The sequence below is a fragment of the Urocitellus parryii genome, chromosome 8 (genome assembly GCF_045843805.1).
Source record: "Urocitellus parryii isolate mUroPar1 chromosome 8, mUroPar1.hap1, whole genome shotgun sequence".
Taxonomy (NCBI): Eukaryota; Metazoa; Chordata; class Mammalia; order Rodentia; family Sciuridae; genus Urocitellus; species Urocitellus parryii.
In genome coordinates, this window is record NC_135538.1 from 19,860,640 (window position 1) to 19,887,276 (window position 26,637).

The 26,637-nt window shown below is 38.8% G+C and overlaps 1 protein-coding gene across 3 annotated transcripts in view; it reads right to left on the reverse strand.

Annotated features, from left to right (window-relative positions):
- The window catches only part of Grm1 (glutamate metabotropic receptor 1), a 376,962-nt gene extending 354,572 nt beyond the window's left edge, over window positions 1-22,390 (reverse strand). For all 3 annotated transcript variants that reach the window (XM_026380150.2, XM_026380151.2, XM_077801964.1), the window contains exon 1: window positions 21,691-22,390. In XM_026380150.2, coding sequence (XP_026235935.2) covers window positions 21,691-22,390 — 700 coding nt within the window. The remainder of the gene's footprint in view (window positions 1-21,690) is intronic.
- Window positions 22,391-26,637: the final 4,247 nt, after the last annotated feature.

Here is a 26,637-nt window from a genome sequence, read left to right on the forward strand (position 1 = left end):
TCCTAGCACTCCAGCTCTCCCTGCTCCTGGCTGTCCTGGGTGAGCAACTTTCCTCTGCTACATTCTTCCACCAAGATGTTCTGCCTTCTCTCGAGCCCACAGCAATGAAGTTGGCTAACGATGGACTGAACCTCTGAACCGTGAGCTGAAGTAAAGTTTTCCTGCTCTAAGTTGCTCTTGTCATGTACACTGTCCCATCAACACCAAGGCCAGAGCCCACTGCCAAGGTCAGGGAAAGGTGGGGAGGGGTAACGATGACACCAGTGCAGGCTCAGCCTTGGCACTTGCAGGGCCCGTCCTGCTCTCTGCTCCTTCTCTTTCCCCCTCCAGAGTCGTCTATCCATGGGAAGGACTATGGCACCTCAGCCTGCTTTCCACGTCCTACTTTTCCAGAACCTGCATAGCTGAAACAGGTATCCAAGCTCCCTAGATGATTCTAATATACAGCCAGAAGGAAGAAACTAAGCAAAAGTGAAAACCTAAGATGTAGACCAAACAGACTGAATTTGTGGCCCATAAAAGAATAAAGAAGGAGAAGGCAATAAATAAATATGTCAATGAAAGTTTAGAAATAGAAATCAACCTCAAATCTCAATTTGTATTATACCACTCATTTCAACTAACATTCACAGTCTACACGCAAAGAGTTGTGATTGATGCTATAAGAATCACAAGAAAGTTAAGATACATACAACCCTCAAAAAAGTTATAACCAGAACTTTACCAGGTGCAGTGGTGCATGCCAGTAATCCCAGTGACTCAGAAGGCTGAAGCAGAAGGATTACAAGTTTGAGGCCAACCTTAGCAACTTACTAAGGCTCTAAGCAACTTACTAAGGCCCTAAGCAACTTAGTGAAAGCCTGTATAAAAATTAAAAATAAAAATTACTGGGGATGTTGCTCAGTGGTTAAACACCTCTGGGTTCAATCCCCAGTACAAAAAAAAAGAAAAAAGAAAGAAAAGATAATTATAACCAGGAATACAAATATCTACTTTTAGCCTCTGATCTCATTGACATGACTTCAACGCACCTCCATCCCACATAGCCATTTCAGATAGCAATCTTGTATGGAGGTCATTGCTTTATATAAACCAAGAATATGTAACCATGCTTAGGAAAGGTTTGTGACGATGATTAGAGGTGATCATCCCAGGCTTTTGGGAAATGCTGCACCTGTGTTCATGACTAAAACGAAGTAAAAATTATGAAATAGGAAGAACGTTTGACCTCGTCCAGCTAGCGTGTGCAGAATTGGCTCCCCTCTGCAGGAACCACTCTGCCCTGCCCATCCTAAATGCTTATCCAATAACCCTGAAGTAACTGATAACAGGTTTAAGTGCTACACTTTCCAAAGGCACTACCTTTTAATGGGAGCATATTCGACACCCAAAAGTGTCCCCATTAAACAAAGCTAAAGGAGGGGAATGGTTGAATGCCTGACAGGTTCTATAGACTATCCCTCCATATAGAATTATTCTCCTCTTTTTCTCTCTGCCAATAACTTCTGTGCCAGTTCCAGAGAGCTTCTACAAAAGATCTAGGAGAGTAGTATCAAACTCATAGAGGAAGCAGAAATTACTCCCAGTAAAAGCTAACCAAAGTAGACTATGCCCTACCAGGCCTCTCCCTTAGTAGACAGTATGTATACATGTGTGTTTCATTGAGTTTTTTTAATATACCAACTGTTATCTTCTTCTATTACAAGAAGCAAGTACAATTAAAATTCCCCCTTTACAGACTTGAGGGATAAGTACAGAGAGCTTAAATGATCTGCTTGAAGTCACACAGTTCCACGATGACAGCGCTAGAATAAGAATATAGGACTATCTAACTCTAGCAGAGCTCTCTTAGTCACTAACCCCCTCCTTAACACCCGTCCATGTCCTTTGTTGTGTGTGTGTGTGTGTGTGTGTGTGTGTGTGTGTGTGTGTTTGAATTATAACTACAAGTGGAGGGACCAAAATTTAAAAAGCTGATATAACTGCTTAGTAGACAAAGACAGTGGTAGATCCCTCTCAGGAGGGGATAGTCAGCATTGGTCTGTTACAAAGCGCTAGACTCTTTCCATCTCTATACATAGAAACACAGGTTCTCAGGTCTTTGAGCTTATTTTGTTCAACCAAATGAACCTAATATCCCAATTCCTCTTGCAAAAAAGAAGGAGGAGGAGGAGGAGGAGGAGGAGGAGGAGGAGGAGAAGAAGGAGAAGGAGAAGGAGAAGGAGAAGGAGAAGGAGAAGAAGAAGAAGAAGAAGAAGAAGAAGAAGAAGAAGAAGAAGAAGAAGAAGAAGAAGAAGAAGAATAATCTCACAACCATGTGCTTATAACAACACTAAGGGCCAATTAAGAGAAGCTGACTTGCACGTTAGCCAACACACCACTGGAAAACCAATTGGCAGTCATATATTCTGCTTTGAGAGTAACTCAGTTAAGGTCATTGTCAAATTAAAGAACATAGAAAACCTACCAGCACTAAAGCAAGCCCTAGACATTTCCAACAAGAGGATAAAGCTTCTCTTCACCTCCCCTCACTGAATAATACCTCTTTTTTTTTAATAAATATGGGTATTTTTAATTAAGGATTTTTCTTAATACAGATAAAAAGAAAGCATTTTTTGATCAACATTTTCAGGAATTACTACCCTTGAAGGTTTTTCAGGGATCAGGTTCACATGGAAACACGTCCATGTGTAGCCAGCCATCTCTCACCCTCAGACAATGCCCCGCTCTATCTGTTGCTGTGCAGACAAATGAGAGCCTTAGTGGAAAACACACATTTCAGAGCATGAAGAGAACTAAAACAGGAGGAACCAGATTGCATTTATTTTGTCCTTTTTGATATGGTACTGGATTGGGCTATGTGATCTGCCAGATTGAAAAGAACTAGTGTGCAGGATGCAATAAGGCTGAATTTTTGAACATTCTTAAAAAAATAATTGATCATTGATTATTTACTTTTTTTACTCATTTAAATAGGCATTCAAAATGCTAACAATATCTAGCTTAAAATTTATAGCCTGTTTCTGGGCATGGTGGCGCACACATGTAATCCCAGTGGCTCACGAGGTTGAGGCAGGAGGATCACAAGTTCAAAAACAGCCTCAGCAACTTAGCAAGGCTCTAAGCAACTGAGTGAGACCCTGTCTCAAAGTTAAAATAATAAATAAGTAAAGGACTGAAGATGTGGCTGAGTGGTTAAATACCCCTGGGTTCAATACCTAGTACAAAAAAAGAAAAAAAATTATAAGCTCATTTAGATAGTTGAGTGCCTCCTTCCACAGGAAATTATATTGTTTACAGCCACTTGAACTTTGGAATGAAAATTGGCTGGGTTTGTACCCTGTGTTTGTGACTTAAGGAATCATTTTGATTGTTTTGAAAATACTGTTAGTATCTACCTTGAAGGGTTACTGGGAGGATCAAATGAAATAAAGTATATAAACCAACTCGCACAGTGCCTGGTATATAACAAGTGGCTCAATCATCAGTATGGTCATTATTTTTGTTTTTCAAAAACAATAACTGTACTAGTCGAAGTTCACCAGAGAGCCAGAACCAGTAAAGGATAGAAAAAGAGATACATAGATGGACAAGAGGGGATTTCTAAGGACAATCAGTCACACAATGAACTGCCTGCAGGCTGGAGAACTAGAGAAGTTGGTTGTGCATCTCAGTCCAGGTCCAAAGGATTAAGAACCAGGGGAACTGATAGCATAATTTTCAGCCTGAGAGCAAAGGCCTAAGATCCTGAGGGGCTGCTGGTGCATATCCCAGAATCCAAAGGCTGGAGAACTTGCAGTCTGATGTCCTGCAGTCTGTATCCAGCGCCAGAAGAGAACAAGAGAAAAATTTGCATTTCCTCTGTCTTTTTGTTCTATGTAGGACTTTGGCAGATTGGATATTGCCTCCTCACATTGGGTGAAGGTGAATCTTGCTTGCCCATACACTGATCAAAAAGCAATCTCTTCTGGAAATACCCTCATAAACATGCATAGAAATAATGTTTAACCAGCTGTCTGGCTATCCCCTAACCCAGGCAAGTTGACACCTAAAACTAACCATCTCTATAACAAACATCTGAGTTATATCAACATTTATGAGTTGAAAGTAGTAGGTCACTTGGTGGGGGTGGGGTAAAGGTTAAAACAATTAACAGTCCATAGCAGGTGAGCATCAGTGGCCCCATAAATCTGGTTTCTTTCAGCACATCCAGGAAATAATTAAACCCGACTAGGTTTTATAAAGTAATAACCTCAAACTATATTAGTTTCCTAGAGTTGCTATAACAAAGCACCACAGACAAGATGGTCTAAAAAAAAAAAAAAACAAACAAAACAACAGTTCTGGAGACTAAAAGTCTAAAATCAAGATGTCAACAGAACTAGTTTCTTCTGAGGACTATGAGAGAAAAAAAAAAACCTGCTCTTGCCTCTCTCCAGCTTCTGAGGGTTTGCTGGCAGTCTTTGGCATGCTTTATTTGGTAGATGCATCATTCAGATATCTGCCTCCATCTTCACGTGGATTTCTCCCTGGGTGTGCATGTCTCTTTCTGGATACTAATTTCCCCCTTTCATAAGGACACCAGTCATGTTGGATTAGGGCCCATGCTAATGACCTCATTTAAACCTCATTACCTCTGCAAAGCCCCTTTCTGCAAATAAGGGCACATTCTGAGCTACTACACATTGAGACTCCAACACAATTTTTTGAAGGGGTATAATTCAACCCATAACAAGAACAGAGGACAAAAACAAAAATTATAGTTCAAGTTTTGCTGTTTTGGTTTTGGGTTTTGGGCAGGGTGCGGGGGTTCTGGGTTTTTTGTTGGTTTGCTTGTTTGTTTTTTTTACTTTTGATTTGTTTGGTTTTTGGTACCAGAAATTGAAACCAGGGGCACTTGAATACTGAGCCCAACCCTTTATATTCTGAGGCAAGGTCTCACTGACTTTCTTAAGTCTGGCTTTAAACTTGCAATCCTCCTGCCTCAGCCTCCTGAGCCGCTGAGATTACAGTTATGCACCAATACACCTGGCTCATAGTTCAAATATTTTTGAAAAGTGTTTATTTTAATATGTTTTTTCTTTAACCTTTTAAAAATACACTGTAAATGCTTTCTAGGCTACTCAGTACCCCTCTTGTGCCAAGATGGCATTGTTATTGCAATAAGAACATCCATCTTTTTATAACATTATACTCAGTTTTTTAATAGGTCCTTCTTAAAGAAATAGGAAGCCAAAATTCTAATACCCTGGCCAGCCCAAATGTCTATTGGATTATAACAGAATAACCATTTGGTTATTTATTCAACCAATATTAAATAAGCACTTTGTGTTTAACACCATGTCAGACCTTACAAAGACATGGGGAAAATCTAAAATAGATATGTACTATACAGAATGTTTTACCTACTTGTGAAGATATGAATTATGTCTCTTGGTTTGTCTAAATAAAAATTGATGAAGCAGGTCTCTAATAAGTCCAGAATGTGTGCCTCTCTAAGGCTTATATCCAGGAATCCTTGCAGGCCCTTAAAGGAATGACATAAGGTGTGATCTTGCCATGTCACCAGGGTGGCATCATGGCTTGGTGTCAGGTGGACGTATGCCATTTTTCACATGAAAGATAATTTTCATTCAAGCGCCATACCTAGATTTACAACTATTCCTCTGGAATTGAGATTTGGCCCTGTTAAATATGGTCAGTAAACCTCAATTTAATGACTCTCAGACTGAATTCTACCCTAGATAAATACCATGGAGAAATGCACTGCAAAAGGCAGAGAACACAACCTCCCCACATGCAGAAGTGAAGCAAAGTTATCTGTGCATGATGCCAGAGGGGACGGCAGCTTTGGGTGACAGGTGGCACGCCTCTCTGCCAAGGAGAAGGCGTTGCTCCTGGCAGTTTTTTTAACTGAGGCATGTGACCTAAGTAGTGGCATTTCACAGCTGAGAAACCAGCTTGTGATATGCCTTTTGCTTTACTGAGAGGCGGGCCACATGTCCACCGGGACTGTAGCTCTAGCTGCAAGATGTTGCACTAGGTTCCCTTGTATCCTTCTTACGATCAAATATTTATGTTACTCTGGAAATATACATGGACTGTATGATTAATGACATTTTGCCAAGCAAACAAAAAAAGTGACGTCCCTCACAAAGGTGTCATTTTCTAGCAAAAGGAGGTTAAAAGAAAAGGCACCAAAGCGGGCATGGTGGTGCATGTCTGTAATCCCAGTGACTTGGGAGGCTGAGGTAGGATTGTGAGTTCAAAGCCAGCCTCAGCAACTTATCGAGGCACTTGCAACTCAGTGAGACCCTGTCTCTAAATAAAAAATATTTCAAAAAGGGCTGGGAATTTGTCTCAGTGGTTAAGTACCCCTGAGTTCAATTATCAGTACCCTCCCCCCCCCCCCCCCGCAAAAAAAAAGGAACCGGAATAATGAGTGAGCAGGAAAAATTAAAAGTAAGAGCTTATTTATCAGCTTTTGGTAGAAATTTGTAAAAGAGGCTCTGCTGTGTTTTGGTTAATACAGCAAATGGAAGATGAACTCAAACTCTGACATTCTCAACACTTGGACATCTGAGTCCACTTTTCCAACTTCCGTAATTCCCCTTTAGGTACCTTTTAGTCCAGAATTATTAAACAGTTCACCATTCCCTGTACAACTGTTAGCACTTTGCTCCAAACCCTTATATCACATGCTTTTACTCATGAGAGATTCCATTTCTATCTAGCTCTGTATTAGCTATCATCTAAGACCCAGATGTAATGTCATTTATCCCAAGAAACTTCTCTGATATCCCTAGGGGCCAAGTTACTTGCCTCTCCTGGGGCCTCTACATCTTATCACCCTTATGGCAATAACAATCTCTCTCCGTCTCTCTCTCCCTCTCTAGCTCTCTCTCATTCTGGGCTATAAGCAATGACAGAACTGCAGGGTATCCACAAAGTCTGGAAACACAGATAACATTATTTTATTGTATTGTAATATAATGTATGCATAACTTATTACAAATGTTTGCCTATGTGCCAAACGTTATCTGCATCAGCACACCTGGAATGATTTTTGATACCTAGTGCCTGGTAGAGTGCCTAAGGTTTAGTAGGAACTGTACTTGTGGAATAAACTGATGAACTAGGTGGATGATTGATATGAAGCCAAGGATTGCCCTTCAGACCCACCTTCAAAACCTGAGTAAAGAAAACACAGAAAGTAAGTCGAATATGTGAATAAATGAAGGTAAATGGTCAGGAGACGGAGTGTGGAGAACAAAGGCTGGCTAGAGTAAAAGTCCTGCATCTAGTAGCAACTAGCTGTATGCAACTTCAAGTAAGTCAACTAACCTCAAAGTTTCCTTTTCAAATCATGAACTTAGAAATGTGTTTTCTTCAGCACAAAATCTATAAATTTATGTTAATGTTAAAAGATAGTAGTAGCTTATAACTTTTGAGGAAATGCAGAGCCCAAGAGACAATTATTAATACTGAAAAAGAGAAAACAATATCACCTATGGTACAATGGAATGCAACAAATTGTGTTTATTGAGAAGTGTTTAGTTTCAAAAATACTTTCACATTGCTCATCTGGTCCTCACAGGAAACTTGGAAGAAAGACATGACAGACTCTTTATAGATGAGAAGACAGACTTAAAGCAGTGTTTTGGGGTTTTTTTGCCATGTCCAAGGTCAGGAGCAGAGCTAAAAGAGGAGGTGAGATGAAACCTAGCCCTCCTACGCAATGCACCTCCCACTGCACATGGGCACCAAAGTCTAACGGGAAGAGAGAGTACCACAGGCCAATATTCACACAAAAGAAAAAAAGAAAACAACCTCTGAGGATTTTAGTCGACATTAAATGTGCATTTTCTTCAATTATCAGAAAAGTTAAAGGTAAATAAGGATATTAAGTAGATTCTACCCACAAAACAATTACTTGGATTTTTCTCTTTGCTGTGTTCCACTTTTATGAGAAAGAAACAAATAAAAATAAGCTATAAAGAATTTAGTAGAAACCAAACACTTCCAAGGTCACTAGTTCTTGGGAAATGAATAATTAGTCCACTATCTTATTTCATTTACATTTACAGTGCTAGGCAATGAGAATTGACATGAAACTCAGCCAGCTCTTAAATCACCAAACCTCTTACTAAAGCAGGGAAGGCATTTAAAACAAAAGTGTTTCTTATTTAATTCAACTGAACATTTATTGAACGTCTACGATGTGCAAAGCACTGTTCTAATTGCTGCAAATGCATCAGAGAACAAAACAAACCCAAGGTCTTCCGCTCCACGGTTTACATTTGACGAGGAGACACATTCTGTTGGGGAAGGGTATTCTCATTGAAGAAGGCATTCTTGCTTCCAGAAATGTGATTAACTACAGCGTCACATCCAGCAAGTATTCAGGTTACCTAAGTATTCAGGTTACCTAATACATATTTTTAAAAATCACTGGATGTAAGACATGAATAGATCAATATATTAAGTATAATTTTCTAAATTTTGAAACCACTTTCTGTCTATTTTAGGGGTGAAGAACATTACTTTCAGACCTATAAATGACTGAAAAAATGTGTGAAAAAATATATACAATGTACTATGCACTGTCATAGGGAGCATGTTATTAAAAGGAGGTGAGATGAAGTTTCTGTCCACACTGTGGTCCATGGACCAGCAGCATCGACACCTCCCTAGAGCCTGGTAGAAAGGCAGACCTTCAGAGGCCCACTCAGCCCCAACCAAATCAGAATATGCAATTTAACAAGTTCCCTGGGTGATTTGTATGCACGCTAAAGTTTAAGAAGATTCTTTTAGTGCATTTCTCTGCACCTAGAGAACCTAAAAATAACTCACTGAAAGGGAGAACATAAGCACTTCAAAAATTAATCACTCCCTCGATATTTTTTCATTTTTTAAGAAGTAATTTCTTTTCAAGTAAGATTTTACTTTAAAAACGGCAGATCAAGGATATTACATACTGAACTTTCCTGCAGCATGTGTCAACACAGAAGAAAAATGAAATTTGCCTTTTCATGGTTTCAAATCTGGCATTTCTAGGCTTAGTAGGAAATGAGGATACCTCCCCCTCCCCCCAAAAGGGAAATCATCCCTCATTTTATCAATGCTCAATGCCTTCCTCTACTCTCTGTGATTTAGCAACCACCTATTAGCAGGATAAAGAGATGTGGGGAGCTTTAGGGTGTTCCATCTTATGTGAAGTTCCATGTGAAATCATGTTGCCCTTGGCTCAGAGGAAAATGATGTAGAAGACAGCATCCTTGGTACTGAGCCACCTAGCACACCCAGCAAAACCAGCTGCCAGACGACAAGCAATCGTAGTCAAGAAAGCATATGAGGACTCCAGGAAAAGTCGGGAAATGGGTCAAAGCCAGTTCCCTCTCCATTTACCACAAAACTGCTGCTTTACAAAGAGAAGAGAGTTTGGAACGGAGATTGGATCCATGCACAAGCCATAGTGGCTCTGCCTCGCTACGCACTTGGGAGAGTGTTTCAGCCCCACCTACGCCCTGCCAAAACAGGGCAAAACATCCAAGCACAGTCACAAAGCAGGCCCCAGAGGGCACTGAAAAAGGAGACAACAGCAATGAGCAGGAAATCCAAGCCAGGGAATTTTCATTAATCATGCTTTCAAAGAAGCATGATTTTCCTCTGTGATGTGACCAACATTCAAGGATTATTCTGTACATACTAAATACACAGGAAAGTTTTCTCCAACATTAGTATATTAAACTATGGGTGTAAGAGATCCCCCACTTCCAACTTTAGGGGAAAAAAATCTCTCGTCTGTCATGACCATCTGCTCTATAAGATAGAGAAATTTCAGTAGGGATCTTTACCTACTATAAATGGGGGTCACCTCCATTCACATATATGTTAATATTGTGCCTTTTCCCAAAATAGAGTTGAGGCTTTTATAAAAAGAGTATGAAATAATGCTTTTGAAGTAAGTTGGAAGAAACCAATATCTATATACATATTCTAGAACATTTCTGGGATTGAGCATTAAATTTAGTTCTGAGCTTCCTGGTAGACAAGAAAAAAAAATGGAACAATACAACACTCTCATGAGTAATTAAGATGAAACATGTCAGAGCTTCAAGAGAAACAAATGGCTTCATGGGATCAAAACCCAAAAGGAAACTTTTTACAATAGATTTTATATAAGGGGCATTGAATAGCACGGGCAATGTCTTCAATAAAAAAAATGCAAAAATTATAAAGCATGATCTATATTTGCAATCACACTATGACCTTTAAGAAATAAAAAAGGGAAATATTAACATACAATTTACAAAAGACAGTTCTCCGGGGAGAATAAACAAAGTCAGGTCTGTAATATTCTAGAAACCTAATTTTATGCAGAGAGTTAATAATGAGCTTTTAGATGATACAAAGACATACTAAATATCAATTCCCTCATCTGATCTTCTGACAGGAGCTGAGTAAAGAATAATTCTAGGCTATGATATCGGGTGAGGTAACCCATGTAATTAACTGAAGAACGATTTGGGGCATGGGGCCAGCAGGTGGCCAAGTTAATAAACCATTGTAAAAGCTGAGACTCTCTTCTTGTATCTGGGGGCTGCACACCACTGGAGAGAATTTCAAAACAGTAAGAACTGACACTTCTAGGAACACGAGGTTTGCAATCTCAGTTGAGCCCTCCTAAAATCTTCTCTATTTGTGTTTGACCAGCTTCTTTTCCCTTTACACTCCCCTCGTTGAACCATTGAGAAAAGGAAAGTTACAAGATGTTGTTTTCAAACCTTCTTCTCCTTCTTTCCCAAACTTAACTGCATCACCACCCAGAGGAAAGGTTTCTGTTCCAGGTTTCTTGGCCCTGCCAAGATTTCTTCTTGCTTCTTGATCATCTTTGCTTCATCATTTGTCTTCAAACTTGCCCTTTCTTACGCAATCTGTTCCACCAGCCTTTAAAGCTGCCAAAGCCTTTCCCTTCTTTGAGAACGTTTTGACTTCTCTCTAGCCACCATTGCTTTCTCTCAACTTCACCTTCCTTCCTTTCTCAGTCGCTAGGACCAATGCTGTGAAGCAACAGCTTCCACTTCCTGGTGAACTCTTCTGCTCCTCTCAATGGATTTATAAGTCAAGAGATTATTGAAAAGACAGGACGCTAGAAAGAAGTGGAGGCTCCATGAAATGGTCTGAATATCCCTGGATATTCACATGTTAAAGCTTAATTCTATCTTGGTGGTATTAAGAGGTAGAATCTATTGGTAAGTGATTAAGTTATGAGGGCTCTGCCTTTGTGACCAGATAAATGTCTCATTAAAAGGTCCTTGTTGCTTTCCATCACTTCTACCACACGAGGACATTGGGTTCACCCTCTTTGGAGGATTCAGCCACCAGGAGCCATCTTGAAAGCAGAGAACAGCCCTAAATGGACTTCAAACCTAATCATGGCTTCATCCTGGGCTTCCTAGCCTCCAGAACAGTGAGAAATAAATGTCTGTTGATCATAAGTTACCCAGTCACAGGCATTTTATTATAGTAGCATTAAGGAACTAAGACACTACTAATCTGGACACTTCTGCAGTCCCCTCTCCCTTTCCTATCAGCTCTATTTGTCACTATTCTCTTCTTAAAACCGTCTCTTCCCTTGGCTTCCATGCTGTCTGGTTCTGTGCTGGATTTTTCTCTTTCTCTTTATCTCACTGGTCTTGGTCCTTCCCTTTTCTATATCATCTTATGCATTTTCCTGCTCCCCAAAGTTCTTCCCTTGACTTGCTTTATTTTTTTTTTCACTCTCTATCCTCCCTCATGGCAATGTCATCAACTTTTGTGGTTCCAGTCTCACCTATTTGCTGAAAATCGCAAGTCTATCTCCCTTGCCAGAAGGTTACCCTATTGAATCTCTTGACTGCATTTTTCTCATAGATACCTCACACTGAGTTTTCCCATTCTGTGCTTCCTCTTTTATTTCCTATTTAGTCCTAACAAAATAGAATCCTGGAGTCATCCTAGACTTCTCCTTCTCTTTGATTCTCAAAACCCATCAGTTTCTAAGCCCTAATTTGCCTACTCCATGACTGTCAAATCCATTCTTTCTATTCCCTTCCCAATGACACTTCCTTAAGTAAACCTCTCATCATCTCTGGACCCCCAAATTGATTAATTTAACAGGCTTTTCTACTACCATTCCCCATCCAAAACGTCTTCCTGTCTTCTAGCTTTCCATTTATGCCTTTTCTTAATCTGTCCTGTCTAAATCTCTCGATGTACTCTTCCAAAATATAAATATGTTCATGGTTCCTCTGCTTACAATTCTTCACAGGATCATCACGCTTATAAAATAGAGTCTGAGTTCCTTGGCTTGATAAGCATGGCTCTTCATGACCCAGGCCCTTCCTCCAATTACAGCTGGATCCTTCTCCACTGCCTTTCCCGGAACACATTCCTTCCAGGGCTAACAATACATACCGTTCGTTGAGTAGACATTGTTTTCTAGATCAGTATTTCTCTTCATATTCACACCTTTGCTTCCTCTTCTTATTCCTCTAATGCAGTGAACCTCAGATGTCACCTCTACCACAAGGCCTCTCTGCACTTCCCCTCTCTTCTTTCTAGAGAAAGCTAGTCACCTTCTCTTGGTTAGCTCTGTACCTCTTACCTACATTTAGTAAACTGAGCAGTGTTCCCTGTATGGTGAACTCCTTAATAGGACTTTAGGCCATATATCTTTGCTTCTCAGTGACTATAGCAGAGGTCTGACCCAGAGAAAATGCTAACTACTTTTTTTAATGAAAATAGAGATCTGAGCATAACTATTTTTTTTTTACCAACACAGTAATACCTGTTGACCAAAAAGTGAAACCAACAGATAGTGTATTTATCCAGGAAAAGGAGCATTACATGTTTATTATACATTATCTCCACTAATTCAATATCCCTATATTACCTTTGGAAGTCTATTGTAAACAGTTTCCTCTCTTTAACATATTACCAGCAATTTGCTTATTGATCTTTTTTCTCTGCTCTTTATAACATAGAAACGATAAAATGTGTTGAGAGCCACAGAGAACAAAGAAAACTGCCTCAGATTATCCAATAGCTGAGGATTATGCTGTACAAGCAAAAGATTTGCATTCAGGGCCACAGGCTGAGTGGGTGTAATTGTTATGAAGAGAGAATGAGGATGGAGACATGTGTAGCTCAAGGCAAGAAAATAAGCAAAATGTAAGTAGTTAAATCCCTAAATCCTTTGGGCCAATCCTATTCCAGACCTCTGTAATTTAACCCTAGCCACCTTTATACAATTTTCTCATCTTTAACCATTCCATACCACCCCAGGGTCTTTATAGAGCATGTATCCCAGAAATTTCTGACCCATGTGATCTCTCCTGCTTGACCACAACTCTCACGAAAAAAAGAGTCCTTCCTTTCCTATTTCATTTTAACAAGTTACTCTTTTCTGTTCTTAATTTATTTTTCTTCATTAAGAGGCTGGGGTGTGGCAGATTTACAATCTCTGCAAGCTGGAGTTTTCTGTGGAATAGCCACTCTGAATTGGAAGCTTATTTTTTATAAGAAAAGAGCTTTATTACAAGATAAAAACAAGCAAAGATACAGAGTTGGTCAGATGCAAAGTGGAAGCAAATCAGCTAAGAAAATGACTTGATCCAAGCTTTCCAGGAAAATGTGGAGAGCAGGTGAGTTGGGAATAAGAAAAGTTGAGGAGAAGAGGCTTCTGTTTTTCAGAGACTTTCTGAGTTTGCAAGTTCAGAAAGCAGTTCTTAGCAATTTCAAGATGCCAGACTGTGGTCACGGTGAGCAGGTTGTTGAAGTGATGACAAAGGACACAGAGTTAAGATCTATGTACAATGAGGATAGGGATCCTTATTGCACCAATAGGTCATGCATGCATATTGCAGTCACCCAAAACTAAAGCAAGGATTGACACTGAGAGGAAGACTATCAGCTGTGAGCACAGGTTCTCAGTGGCAGAGAGGAGCCTCCTAAAAGCTGTTAAATGACACAGTGAAGTTGGGAAGAATGCAGTTGGGCCAGATGGTAAGAAACTCACAGGAGGAAAATATATAAGGGCAGGTCATGTGAGTTAAAAAACAAACAAAATCCCCTTGGTTTCAAAAGTTATCTAACACAAAGCTAAATTATTCTTAACTTTGCTACTAATGAAATATGTAGACTTGGATATGTCATGTCATTTTATTTTTTTGAACCTTAGTTTTTTAATGTGTAACATGAGATGCTATACTTTTTTATGTCAGTTGATTTTTTATTTACAAAAAGTTTTAAAGCAATGATACTTTAGGAAATGGGAATTAAGTCAGAGAAATTTTTTTTCTAGATAAATTCATAACCTATAAAACTCTGAGTAAATTCTGATTAAGGTGACACTATAACATTTTAAAATAAAGTTGAAAAGTCCTATTTGAGTTTGCAATTCTACATGTAGGAACCTCATATGTAAGCACTTCCACATGGACATATTTGTTTACAGGATATTCTATCCACAACTCAAATGGTTAGCCATGAGTTTTATTTTCATCTTATGTTGCTAGGATTTTGGCTCAAACATCTACACCTCATTAGTTGATTTTTTGTACTTGCTCAATACTAATCAGCTGAGAAGACTCCATCTCAGGTGGCAGTTTAACAAAAACAACTTAAAGGGAGGTCTGTGTAGCATCCCCTGTTCAATGAAACACTGTGTAAAGTAGAAAATATAACCATGAATACTATTCTTGTTCTATAAATAAAATTGAGATGTATATATAGTGTTTTCCAGTCTCTTGTGCATTTCTTTTGAAAAATAATTAAATGTGATTTTTTTTGTAATCCATGAGCCTATGAGTACTTATGTACTTCTATGTCTCTTCCAACAGACAATGGGGAACCCTGAGGATAATACTACTACTAGTAATAATAATAGTAATTGTTCCCATGATTATTATTTTAATTTATGTTTCTAGTGTCCAGAAAAGTCTGTGATTCATAGTAGACACCAAGTACCCATTAATTAATTTCTTCATTAGAAAGCAAATAAATTACTTGGAAACCAAAGAATTTCTTTTCCCAAAAATCTTTTTCTTCAATTGCCTATTATCTGAATTATTTAGATAACAGGTATCTAAGTATTCTATCTTCAATGTGTTGGCTCTGAAGTGCATAAAACAAGATAGTCCTAAAATTGATAAATAAGGATTTCTGATCACCAAGTTTCTGGGTGAACTTATAAATTCTCTATATAAAACATTAATTCTATGTTTGGTAAAACAATGCCATCAATTTAAGAAAGCAAATCTTCCTGTGAGACTGAAAAAAATTAAAATTATGATTTTAATGTAAGATTTAAAATGTAGACATGCATAGAGAGTAATTAAGTATAAGAAAGATGTAAATGTTTCTACATAAATTTAGAATTTAATGATAACTCTTCCATGAATAAGACAGGGATCATTTTGACAAGTCTTTATGTCTTGCCTTGACTCTGGTTTCAGCTACAGTTTCTCTAAAAATTGACAACTTTCTCCTAGTGAAATGTTGCTTACAAACTAATATCAGAATGGAATTCATTACGAGTAGTTTTTGTTTTTTCAGGAGTTGTAGATATACCAAACTATTCTCTCCTCAACTCTGGTTCCCCAGATCCTGTGGCTTTCCTAGAGAGTACGCTGAAAATACAGCTTCAATGAATCCTTTTAAGATGACAATACTGTAGTCCCTACCCATAGAGTTATCAGAAATCAATAAACCAGTCATTGTACAATTAACTTCATTGGTCAGAGAAAAGTTTCAGTGCTCAAAAGAAGACTGCCAACTGCCCAGGCACAAGATAGGAACATAAAATAGATGCTGCCGCCACCACCTGTCCTAAGCATGCCAGCTCCTTATAAAACTGGCTCCAAAACAAATATAGTCAGAGCACAAACATATGACAGAAGAATCAAGAAGAGTTCAAGTTTTCCCAAAATATCAGAAGTGTATCTTTACCACATTGTTGTTATTCACTAAATATTAATTAATAACTTAGAAAATTGGTCTGATAAGTCTAGCCAACATAGGAGAAAAGAGAAAAAAAATTATCTGGGTCCATTCTGAGTAGAATAAATGATTACATTTTTAAATTATGCTAGCACAATGTAAGAATTTATCCTCATGATCTATTAAATTACCACTTTATTTAAAAAGAAGTTAAGAAACTACATAATATAGTTTGCAAAACTCACCTGGTAAAATATTTTAAATGTAAAAGTTGAGATTTAAAAAGACGAATTCTCAAGCATAAGATATATTGATAAACCAGCTGGAGAATCAAAACTAAACCTTGTTCTCATTATATTGAAAATATTAAATCCAAGTGTGTATTGTTTATACCAAAAGAATCATAGGTTTGAATACCATACATCAAAAGACTGTTAACTACACCAAAATTCACCTGGTCAGCCTGGCTGGCAAATATTCTCTCTCTTCTCCCTCCTAACTTTTTGCTAAAAAGTATTCCTTTGGAGTACTTTCTATACTTTCCAACTATCCTAATAAATAGTAGTACCTAGAATTCTACAATAACTGAAGTTTTAATGGTTGATTTTCCCCCTTCCCATCAAATGGATCTCCCTACACATTTCAAAAAGAATTCCCTTCTATTATCTTTGAATCAAGTCAAACCTGCTTGAACATCTTTCTTAAAACCCATACTCTTTGGCACATGCTTCAAGATTCTACATTATTATCCTACATATTCCATCTTTATGGAATCACAGAATATCACAGCCTATTTCTGTCTTTATTACTAGTTGCTGGCCTGGACTTCCCGTTCCAGTAAATAGATCTGCTTATTTTTCCCTCTAGGGAGACACTTTCAATACTGCTACAAATGTTTACAATCCATGTAACCAAATAAAACACTAACCAAAATTTTCTTGCCTCTAGTTTTTCTCAAGATAACTAAATCACCAATATTTTCTTTTAATACTTCTTGAGCATAACTCATTTTTTAAAGTCTATATTGCCAATGATTAGATTTTACTTGTTTTGTGTGTTCAAACTGCACTTTTAGTGTAAACTATTTAATAACTGAGAGTAAGTTTTAAAATTTGTGACATAGAGTTTTATATAGTAAATGTTCAAGGTGAGTTGAACATCCCCTGTACTAGCTTTTCATTTAAACTATTTAGAATTATTGGTGTATCTACAAGGTGGTGTGATATACAGTGGAAAAGCATATGTCAAAACAGTTCATAGCACGACAAGTGGCCACTGAAGGAAGCTAGAATCCTAAGGACACAAAGTAGGAATTCTAAGATAAATTCATCAAAATTCTAGAATCTACTAATAAGCTAAAAAGGCAGACTTAAGCTAATAATTTTACCTTTAAAAGAAAAATATCACATTTCTACCATTTGATATAGTAGCACTAATAATAGTGATAATAATAACTGTGCAAGGATAAAGGAAAGAAGATATGACTTAATAGAGGCACATGCTGTTTAGAAGACTTTGGTTTAATAATGTATCTACGGTCTAGTTAAAGTTAGCTATCACGGTGAAGGAACCAGAACCAAGGATATACGAGAGAATAAACTGATGAGGTGTAGTATAAGAAAGAGAGAAGTCATTGAAAACAAATATCGCATGACAGAAGAGTTTGCATTCTTTGAGATGATACCCAGGGGTTGATGAGAAATTGGAGGAAATGTCAGGGAGCCAGTTTATGGTGTAAAGAAGAACAAACTGAGAGATTCTGCTTTGGAATTTAACTCCAAAATTTTCCCCACTCTCATTAGAAATCCTAATCAAATCATAACCTTGGAGCATGGATAAGGTTGTAATAGTGGAGTTTTAAGCACCTAAATTGGTTGGCCTAAATAAACTTTCAAGACAATTCAATTCCTTATAATATGAAAAAATAGAGCAATTCATTAAGATAACTTCCTGTGAAATAGGTTGCAGCCAAGAAAATAAAGGTATAGAGAAAATTACTGTAAGTAGACAAGAACTATAACAATAGGTATAAAAATATTATATGTAATTGCATTATCTAAAATAATCTTTTTATCCTTGCACAGTACTTATGACTTAGGAGGACTTTCCTCTGATGCCATAAGAATTTTAACTTTAGTTTTATATGAAATAGTAAAAAAGTTGCTAAAAGAAAAAGATCCAACTTTGAAAAGAAGTCAAAAAAGGTCAATTTTAAATAATATATAAGCAAATGCCCCCAAAATATTATCCCACAATGAAAATCAAACCAAACAAAAAGTGAATATTTCTATCAGGAAAGCAGCACCATTAAACCTTTGTCATATCATTGCCTGACTGCTGGCCTAAGACATATGAAGAGAAAAATGCTTAAAACAAAATGAAAATATTTCCCCCCCCAATTTTTTTTTTACTTTTTTAAACTACAAATTCAAAGGATATTCTTCATTGCACTTGCTCAATGCTTTAAATTTAACCAAATAAAATTATTTTAGGTATCGTTTTAAACTTAATTTTGGATGGGAGCAATCTTAATTTCATCAGAAGAATGGAATAATGTGTCCTTGGCCGAGATATTCTCTGTAGAGGCTATTTTTGTACTATATGTTTAGCATATTTAAAGATACACATTCCAGGTGAGCAGCTCATTCCAAAGTGCATTTGAATTTTTCAAGTGAAGCTCTGTTGCTTCAATGCTCCTCTGCCTCCTTGGCAGATCTTTCTCAACATTTCTTTCAGAAAGCAATCATGAACAATTTCTGGAAAGTCTATTGCAGGTAACTTCACACGCACTGATTCTCTCTTCTGTCAAGTAAACTGGTCGTGTTGTTATGACCAGACAACAATTGCAGCACAAATGATATGATAGAGCATTGAAAACAATGTGAAAGAATATGAAAACTAAATTCTTCTGGATAAAAATTTAAAAACAGAAAATACCTCAAAGCTTACTTCAATGTACAATAAAGTAATAAAGGAATATTTTTAAATGAGGTCATTCAAAGACTAGATGCCTTATCTATGATTGCAAAGTCACCCAGATTAACTATAGAAATGAAGGCCACAGTAGTGTAGTCTTTTTTTGATATTTACTGTATTGGGTTAATTTCTAACTTAAGAAATGGTGGCAACAAATTAATGAGGCAATGGCCGATTTGGAAAGGAGAAGTGAAGGGAGAAGTGAAGGTCACTGGAGGTCCCAAGATTTTTAAGCTCCAAATTGCCAATATTCAGACAAATAGGCTTCCTTGCTGAATAGTGCCCAGATGGTAAGAACAACCCTGATAATGTGGACTTAGCTGCTATTTACAGGAAACCATCACCATTACATGACCCCATCAGTCTGAAGGTAGGGAAATTACTAAGTGATCCAAGAAAGTGCCTGTAGGCCAATACACAATGCATCTCTGAGAAGCAGAGGGCAGAGCCTTAGGAAAAATACATTTTTAGTTGGAGCTTACACCAAGAGCTTACACAAAATTTCTTTGTGGATAGCAGAAAATAAAAGCAATTCTATTTTCACAAATGTTATGTCTAATGAAAAGAGAAATTAATTTCCTTTAAGAAGAAACAAGACAGCATATATAAATGGCTAAGTGAATAGTTGTAATCTCCTATAATAAAATCACTTGATTGGAATATGTGAAGATACCATCTCTGCAATACAGTTACAGTCAGAAAGCAGAGGGGAAATAAAGTAGTCCAAAGTAATACACAGGTAAAGTTATCAGTCATTCCTCAACAAAATTAGAAAATAGAAGTCCAATTAATTTTCCAAAAACATAATTCTATTCTCAGAAAGCAAACTCCATTAGCAATTATTTTTACCAAAGTAATACTCTTGGGAAATAGATATTAGAAAAGTGAATCTTTCTTCTACACCCTTCCTTCCTCAAAATATCTTATATAAAATATGGAAAATAAAAATCAGTATAAAGTGATAAAACATTACTTCTTCCTGAAGAAATAATAATATCAATAATCAACTGCCTAGCTCAATGGAGGGAAAATTATTAAATATGTCAATAAACCACATTCAACCTGGATTTTGTCATTCCTTTTGGAGAGATCTCTCCAGTGCTGATATTTCACACATTTTTAACTTTTACTTTCAAAATGTTCCATCTAAGCACTAGAGGAAACTATATTAAACATTAAAGTGTAGGAAATTAACATTAAAATGTGAGGATTTAACTTCGGGACTTAAATTTGTGTCTTAAAAAAGTAATGAGTCTGTGTTCAAAAAGAAGGATGCAGTTCATAATTTAAAATCAAGATACAGAAACAAGAATTATATATTAGAAGTGACAATATTGTAGCAGAAAGTTTTTTTCAAAAGAATATTCTGAAATTAAAATTGTATAATTCTATATCATTTTTGTTTGTTCTGAAAACAATGCTTTTTATAAATTAAAGCATCTTTACTCATTCCCTATGATCATATAACTATTTTACTAAGAATGCTTCCTAATCTTTATAATCAGACCTCACACAAGTAACTAAGTTTTTTGTAAATATCTTGAAAAGTGAAGCCCTGTCTATGGGCTTTCTTTCTTTCTTTTGATTTTAAGAAATATGAATGCAACAACACCCTCAAGATTCTCTTCTTCATGCCAGCATATATACATGTGGATTATCCTAGATGTCAATTTAGTGCCAGGGCCTCAGTTTCCTTATAAACCTACTAGGGAAGTTAAGAATAGATGAGCTCAAAAGTCTCATTTTTATCCAAAAATTTAAGTAGGCTAAGATGAAGAGAGTAAAGAAAATCTTTAAGCAAGAAATTCTTTGAGAATTCATGTCTACAACACACGGGGGGAAAAATTTAAAGCTTTTAACCTCAGGTCAATCTGATTCATTTTTAAAAGGCATTTTAAACCTGACATCTGCTATCCTTTTATTGGTAATTTATAATTGATCTAACATTAAATTTGAAGAGCAAAGTCATTGTGATGATGGGGGGAAAAAAACTAGAAACCAAGGCTCAAATCCAAGAAGTTTTCAGGGTCATCTGTCATAAAACAAGATAATTATTGGGGAAGTGAGGAAATGTGTGTTTCTAGCATTTACAGCAAGGAATAAATGGTTTGAATTATTTACAATTTCTTTGTATCTGAGTTATCCCAGAATTGGAGATAAATTTCCAATGTCCTGAGGGAGATGGCTGCATTAATCCCACCTTCTCAGGGACATTTTGGATTCTAATATGGGATGAGAGAGGACAAAGGAAACACCATCTGACTGTTGAAGACAAGGTAAAGCTCTCAAATTAACATCCAGAGACAGTGATTTCTTTTGATTAACCATTCACTCAGGATTAGCCAGCCTATTGAACTTGAATAATCATAACCAGTCACTGAAGGATAATCTAACACCTTGGGCCAATAAGCCTGCCAAACAAAAACTTAGAATATGAGGAGAAACCATCGTGTAAGACTAAAATCTACAGCTGGACACCTTGCATGGAGACTTTGATATTTTTTTTTATGCTCCTCCTATCCCCAGTAACACCATGAGATGCGGTTTGCTTACGCTATAATTACGAGGGAATGAGGATAAAAAGCAATGCCTGGGTGGGCGTGTACTAAGAAGGGTAAAGTCTGTTCCCCACAGTGCTAGAAATAAACAGGGACGATACTATGATCCCAGGAGCACATCATGCAATACCTTGGTTTTCTCTGTACTTTTCTTTCCCAATATAATGCCTACCTTCCGTGTGGACGGCAGAAACATAGGTCCAATTGTAACGCTTGACTATGTCAAGCATCGCCCTTGCCTGCAAAGTGTCAGAAGGGACAACCCTCAGGAAGTATTTGTACAAAGTTTTGTCACTCAGGTCGATGCTTGTGGCAGAATAGGCGATCTGGGGAATGTCGAACAGCTGGAGCAGGTTCTGGACTTGAATGGCTACTGAGCTGGAACCCGGGCCGATCACTCCAGCAATAGGCTTTTTAGTCCTGCCTGGGGGGAGGGTCTGGCCGTCAGGCAGGCACCGGTTGAGCCCATCCTTCTCATCTCGAATGGAAATCAGAGAGTCCCTGATGAACTCGATGCTTTGTTCCAGAGCCACGGAAGAGTGCCAGCAGGAGTCCCTGATCTCACTGCCCAGGGTGATGTTGGGCAGGAGAACGGGGTCCGCGTTGATCTTATCCAATGTGTGGAACATGGCCTCCACCCTCTGGATGCCATACTGCTCCCTGATCTCCCCACACTTCCTTTCGGGCACCTTCTCGGCGGGGGGCTGGTGATGGACTGAAAAGAGGGCTCCAATAATGACATCTCCATCCATTCTGGCCACAGAGCGCTGCGATGAGGCTCCCGCCAGCAACACTTGTCTGCCTGGGTTCTTGGGGAGCAGGAACATCTCCAAAAAGATCGCTGGGAAGAAAACCAAGAGGAGCCTGACCATGGTGGTGAGGACGCGGTACACCGCCGGCCAGCAGCGTTCCCACGCTGGTCCCGCCTGCAGGCTCTGGGAGCGCACCACTGAGACGCCAGACGCTGCCTCTCGCGGCTTGGTCCCCCTCGCCAACACTGCTGGTCCAACGCCTTGGCCGCCTCCTCCACCTCCTCTTTCCCCTCCACCTCCTCTTCCTGGTCCTCCAGGACCGCCCCCACACCCTGCAGGCCTTTTTAGAGGGAATTCAAGTCCCCGTCCTTCACCGGTGCATCAAGGTAAATTGCATCAAGGGTACAAGTGGGAGTCGTGTTGGCGGTGGTGAACTGGACGCTGCTGGTAAAAGAGGGGGAAAAAAAATTCAAATCCTGGTCATCGGAGGACATGTGTTTAAACTCTGGGGTTAGTGATGCTAGTTGTTGCCCCGTCCATTTCATTTCAGCACATCCTGATAGCAGCTGCAGGGACTGCTCCCAAAGCAGTTTTGGTCAGTAAAGAAAGTGGTATACCTTGCTCCCAGCGCTCTCACAGCTCACAGGCGGCGAAGTGAGACCCCCGCCACCTGCCCGCTTCTCCAGCTCAAATCTCTTCCCAGTCCCCAACCATCTATGACTTTCTGACTCCTGAGGGGGGGCCGAGGGCAGCAAGGGAGGGAGAAGAGAGGAGGGGAGGAGCTAAGTCCTTCAACCTAAGAGAACTTTCAGAAATTTGAAGAGATTAACTTTTTCCCCCCGAAGAAAATTTGGAAACTCATTCTAAAGGTGGAAGCTCTACTTACAAATAAACGTGAAAAGAGGTGCCTTTTACTTTAACTTTGCGGGGTTGAAAAGACCCTGACATAAAATCCAAGTGGCAAATATGAATCTGCCAGCTTGTGGAAAATCCATATCAGTTACTAAGGCAACGCCTGGTAAAGTCTCCTTATGTTGGAGTTTGGTCCGTTTCCCCACTAAGAAGTCGGGCTTATTGTAGATGTTCCAGGAGAAGGGGTGCAGGTAAGGTAACTTGTTTTCCGAGAAGGGAGAAAAGGTGAAGGGTCTTCTGCACCACCCCCGCCCCTATATATCGGGACCTTTTGGCTTTGCATAGTTGCTTGAAAGGGAAAGGAACCCAAGCTTTCTGGCTGCTTTCGCCACTGCAGCCAGAGCCACGCCGCGTTCAGAACCCTGGACAGTGCTCGGTCCAGCTGCCGAGACAGCACCCCGCGGGGGCCTGCAAACAGATGCTTTAAGCAATGAATTGCAATTCCTTGACCCCACCTCACTCATTCAACCCCCCTCCTCCACGTTCTTTGCGCACACACACACACACACACACACACACACACACACACCCCTCCCCTCGCCTTCCCACCACCATTCTCTTCTTGCAGCGCTTCTGCAGGTATAAATTCAAACCCAACAGCTTCAGGGGCACAGGCGCCAAATCTCAGCTGCCTGCAAGGCTGAAGTTGGCTCCCTCTCCCGTTCCTCCCCGATCGCTTTCTCAAGGTGAGAGTCAGACAAGAAAGAGGCTACAGGAGCGGTCAGGGAGTGCGAGCACAGCAGGAGAGGCAGGCTAAAGGAGCAAGACAACCCAGGGACCCACCGCTCCCGACCCTTCCTAGGCAGGCAGGATGTGCCTGGGTCCAGGAGAAAATCCGATAAAAGAGGACTGTGTCTGCCTTTGTGGGTAGGTTTCACCGCGGAGAGGTGCCGACTCACCTGTCTGCTTGAAGGATATGGACCTAGGACGTACCTGAGTCGGGGTACAAAGAGCTGTGTTCCCTAGGTCAGAGGACCCCAGCCGCCCTCGGTTCGCAGACGCCTCAGCTCTAATCCAGACGGTGCAAGGATGCGATCTGGGCTGTACACTAGTGCCCTCTTTCTTCAGCACTATTTTACCGCAAGGGAAAAGAGGGAGGGAGAGAAGAGGGGGGGAAAAACAGGTCACCCAAGGCTTGTCTATTATTTCATGCATAAAAATCAGTCATTTGATGGAGGGGGAGGGGAGAAAAACTAGAGAGATGTGCGGACTATTATTTTCTGTACTAACTACAGGAGAACCTGTCAGATACAAAATAGTCATATCTGGTCAAAGGCGTGAGGAACTGCAGGCTGGTTTTGAGTGAATATCTTTGTGTATATCTCAGCGATCCTGGAAATCAGAGTGTAAGCATATGTGTAGACATCCAGGGGAAAGCAAGGGAAACAAGAGGCTGCATCTGGTGGGAGTAGGGGAAGGAGGTACATGCACATCAAGAATCAAGGTAAACCAAATGAAGAGGCAAGCCATGGCAGCTCTTTCCAGGTCAAGATGTAACTACATTGAAAATGAGTCAAGTCACATGAAAACACTGGAATGAAAAACACTTGTCCAAATTCCTCCAGTCTGCCAGCACATTCCTGACAGGTCTACGGTGTTGTTTCTTACTGTGTGCAAAGTGGAGGTTAAATCATATTTCTCTGAGAACATGAAGGCTTAGCAGAATGTGCCCTGGGTTTTTCAGAGAGGAAAGACAAGTGACAGTGTGCCTTTCCACTCTTGTTCAAAGCTTTCTATTTGTGTCATCTGCAGAGCAGAGATCAGCTTCTATGGGTCCCTTATTATGCCTTGTTCATGTCATTGCTATACTATAGAAAGATGGCATGTAGTTCTGGAGGGGACAAACCATGTGGCAGTTTCAAGTACTCTTCAGTATGTGCTGTTAGAAACTTAGAAAAGGTAACAATGCCTCCAGTCAACAACAACAAAAGGACTTTCTCATTCTGTTCTTGTCCTCTTGGCAAGTATCAGACAATCTACATAGCATAGAATTTTCTTTTTCTTTTTCCACAAATAATGCACTGAATTTTTTGGATTAAAATATTTCAGTTCTGGAAATAGCCACACATTTACTCAAGGTAAATGGGAAGATGTAAATTTCTGTCTTCATAATATAGGCTCAAAATTTTCCCTGCTTGTACCCTTAGGAAAACAAAAATGTCTGTTGTAAGAAGAGCAAGCCACAGATATTCACAGCATCCTATAATACCTCACTTACTCTAATAGCCATTTAAGTTTAATCTTAGATAAAGCCATTATAGTTTGATAATCTCTAAGTGTGGTTTTTCCAGAATATTTCAGAGTGATAGAGTGAACATGCTGCATATAAACCACTAATTCCCAGGATAAGAGAAAATAATGTCCCTAAGTATACTTTTGTCTTTAATATATGCTCCTCAAAGTTATATTTTTAAAAATATTTTTAGATTTATAGACCTTTATTTATTCATTTACTTATATGTGGTGCTGAGAATCGAACCCAGTGCCTCACACATGCTAGGCAAGCGTTCTATCACTAAGCCACAGCCTCAGCCCCAAGTTAGATATTTTTAATACACCCATTGCTATAGTATAAAAAAGAGTCTATTACTGAAGAAGTAACTATATATATATATATAACTAAATATACATATACATACATATATATATAAGTTCTAAAATTTACTTTACATTCCAAGTAAAAACTATACATTCATTGGGCTGGGGATGTGGCTCAAGCGGTAGCTCGCTCGCCTGGCATGCGTGCGGCCCGGGTTCGATCCTCAGCACCACATACCAACAAAGATGTTGTGTCCGCCGAGAACTAAAAAATAAATATTAAAAATTCTCTCTCTCTCTCTCTCTCTCTCTCTCTCTCTCTCTCCTCTCTCACTCTCTCTTTAAAAAAAACTATACATTCAAATTGGCTGAAACAAATCATGTTAAAGAGAATGAACTTGGGGACCCAAATATAGAAAATGTATACATATGCATAAAATACACATTAGAGGTGTTAAAGAAAAAGTTAATTTTGAGTATATCAACTTGTTTTATCAATCAAATTTACCATCTATTTATTTAAGACTAGACATTAGCAGGTATAAGTATAAAAATGAGAAAAGAAGAAAGCAAAGCATTGAGACAAGTGAAGATAATGTCACTAAAATATATTTTCTCTTTCTGGAAATTAAAGTTTCAGCATGGAAGGAAAGATATAATATATGTGCAAACATGTATTAAGAGATGGATCTATTAAAAGACTTAAAAGAATTACTAAAATAGTGAATTATATTTATATTAACAAAAACAATGCACTAAGAGTTCAAGAATGTTAAAGATCATGCACCCACATGTTCTGTCAGTATAAATATTTATTCAGTATTGATACGGTAGTATACTCCACTTAGTATGTGATTCATAACAGGGCAGAAAATGTTATCAGTATTTTTGTTTGGGAATTCTAGATCAAGCAAAAG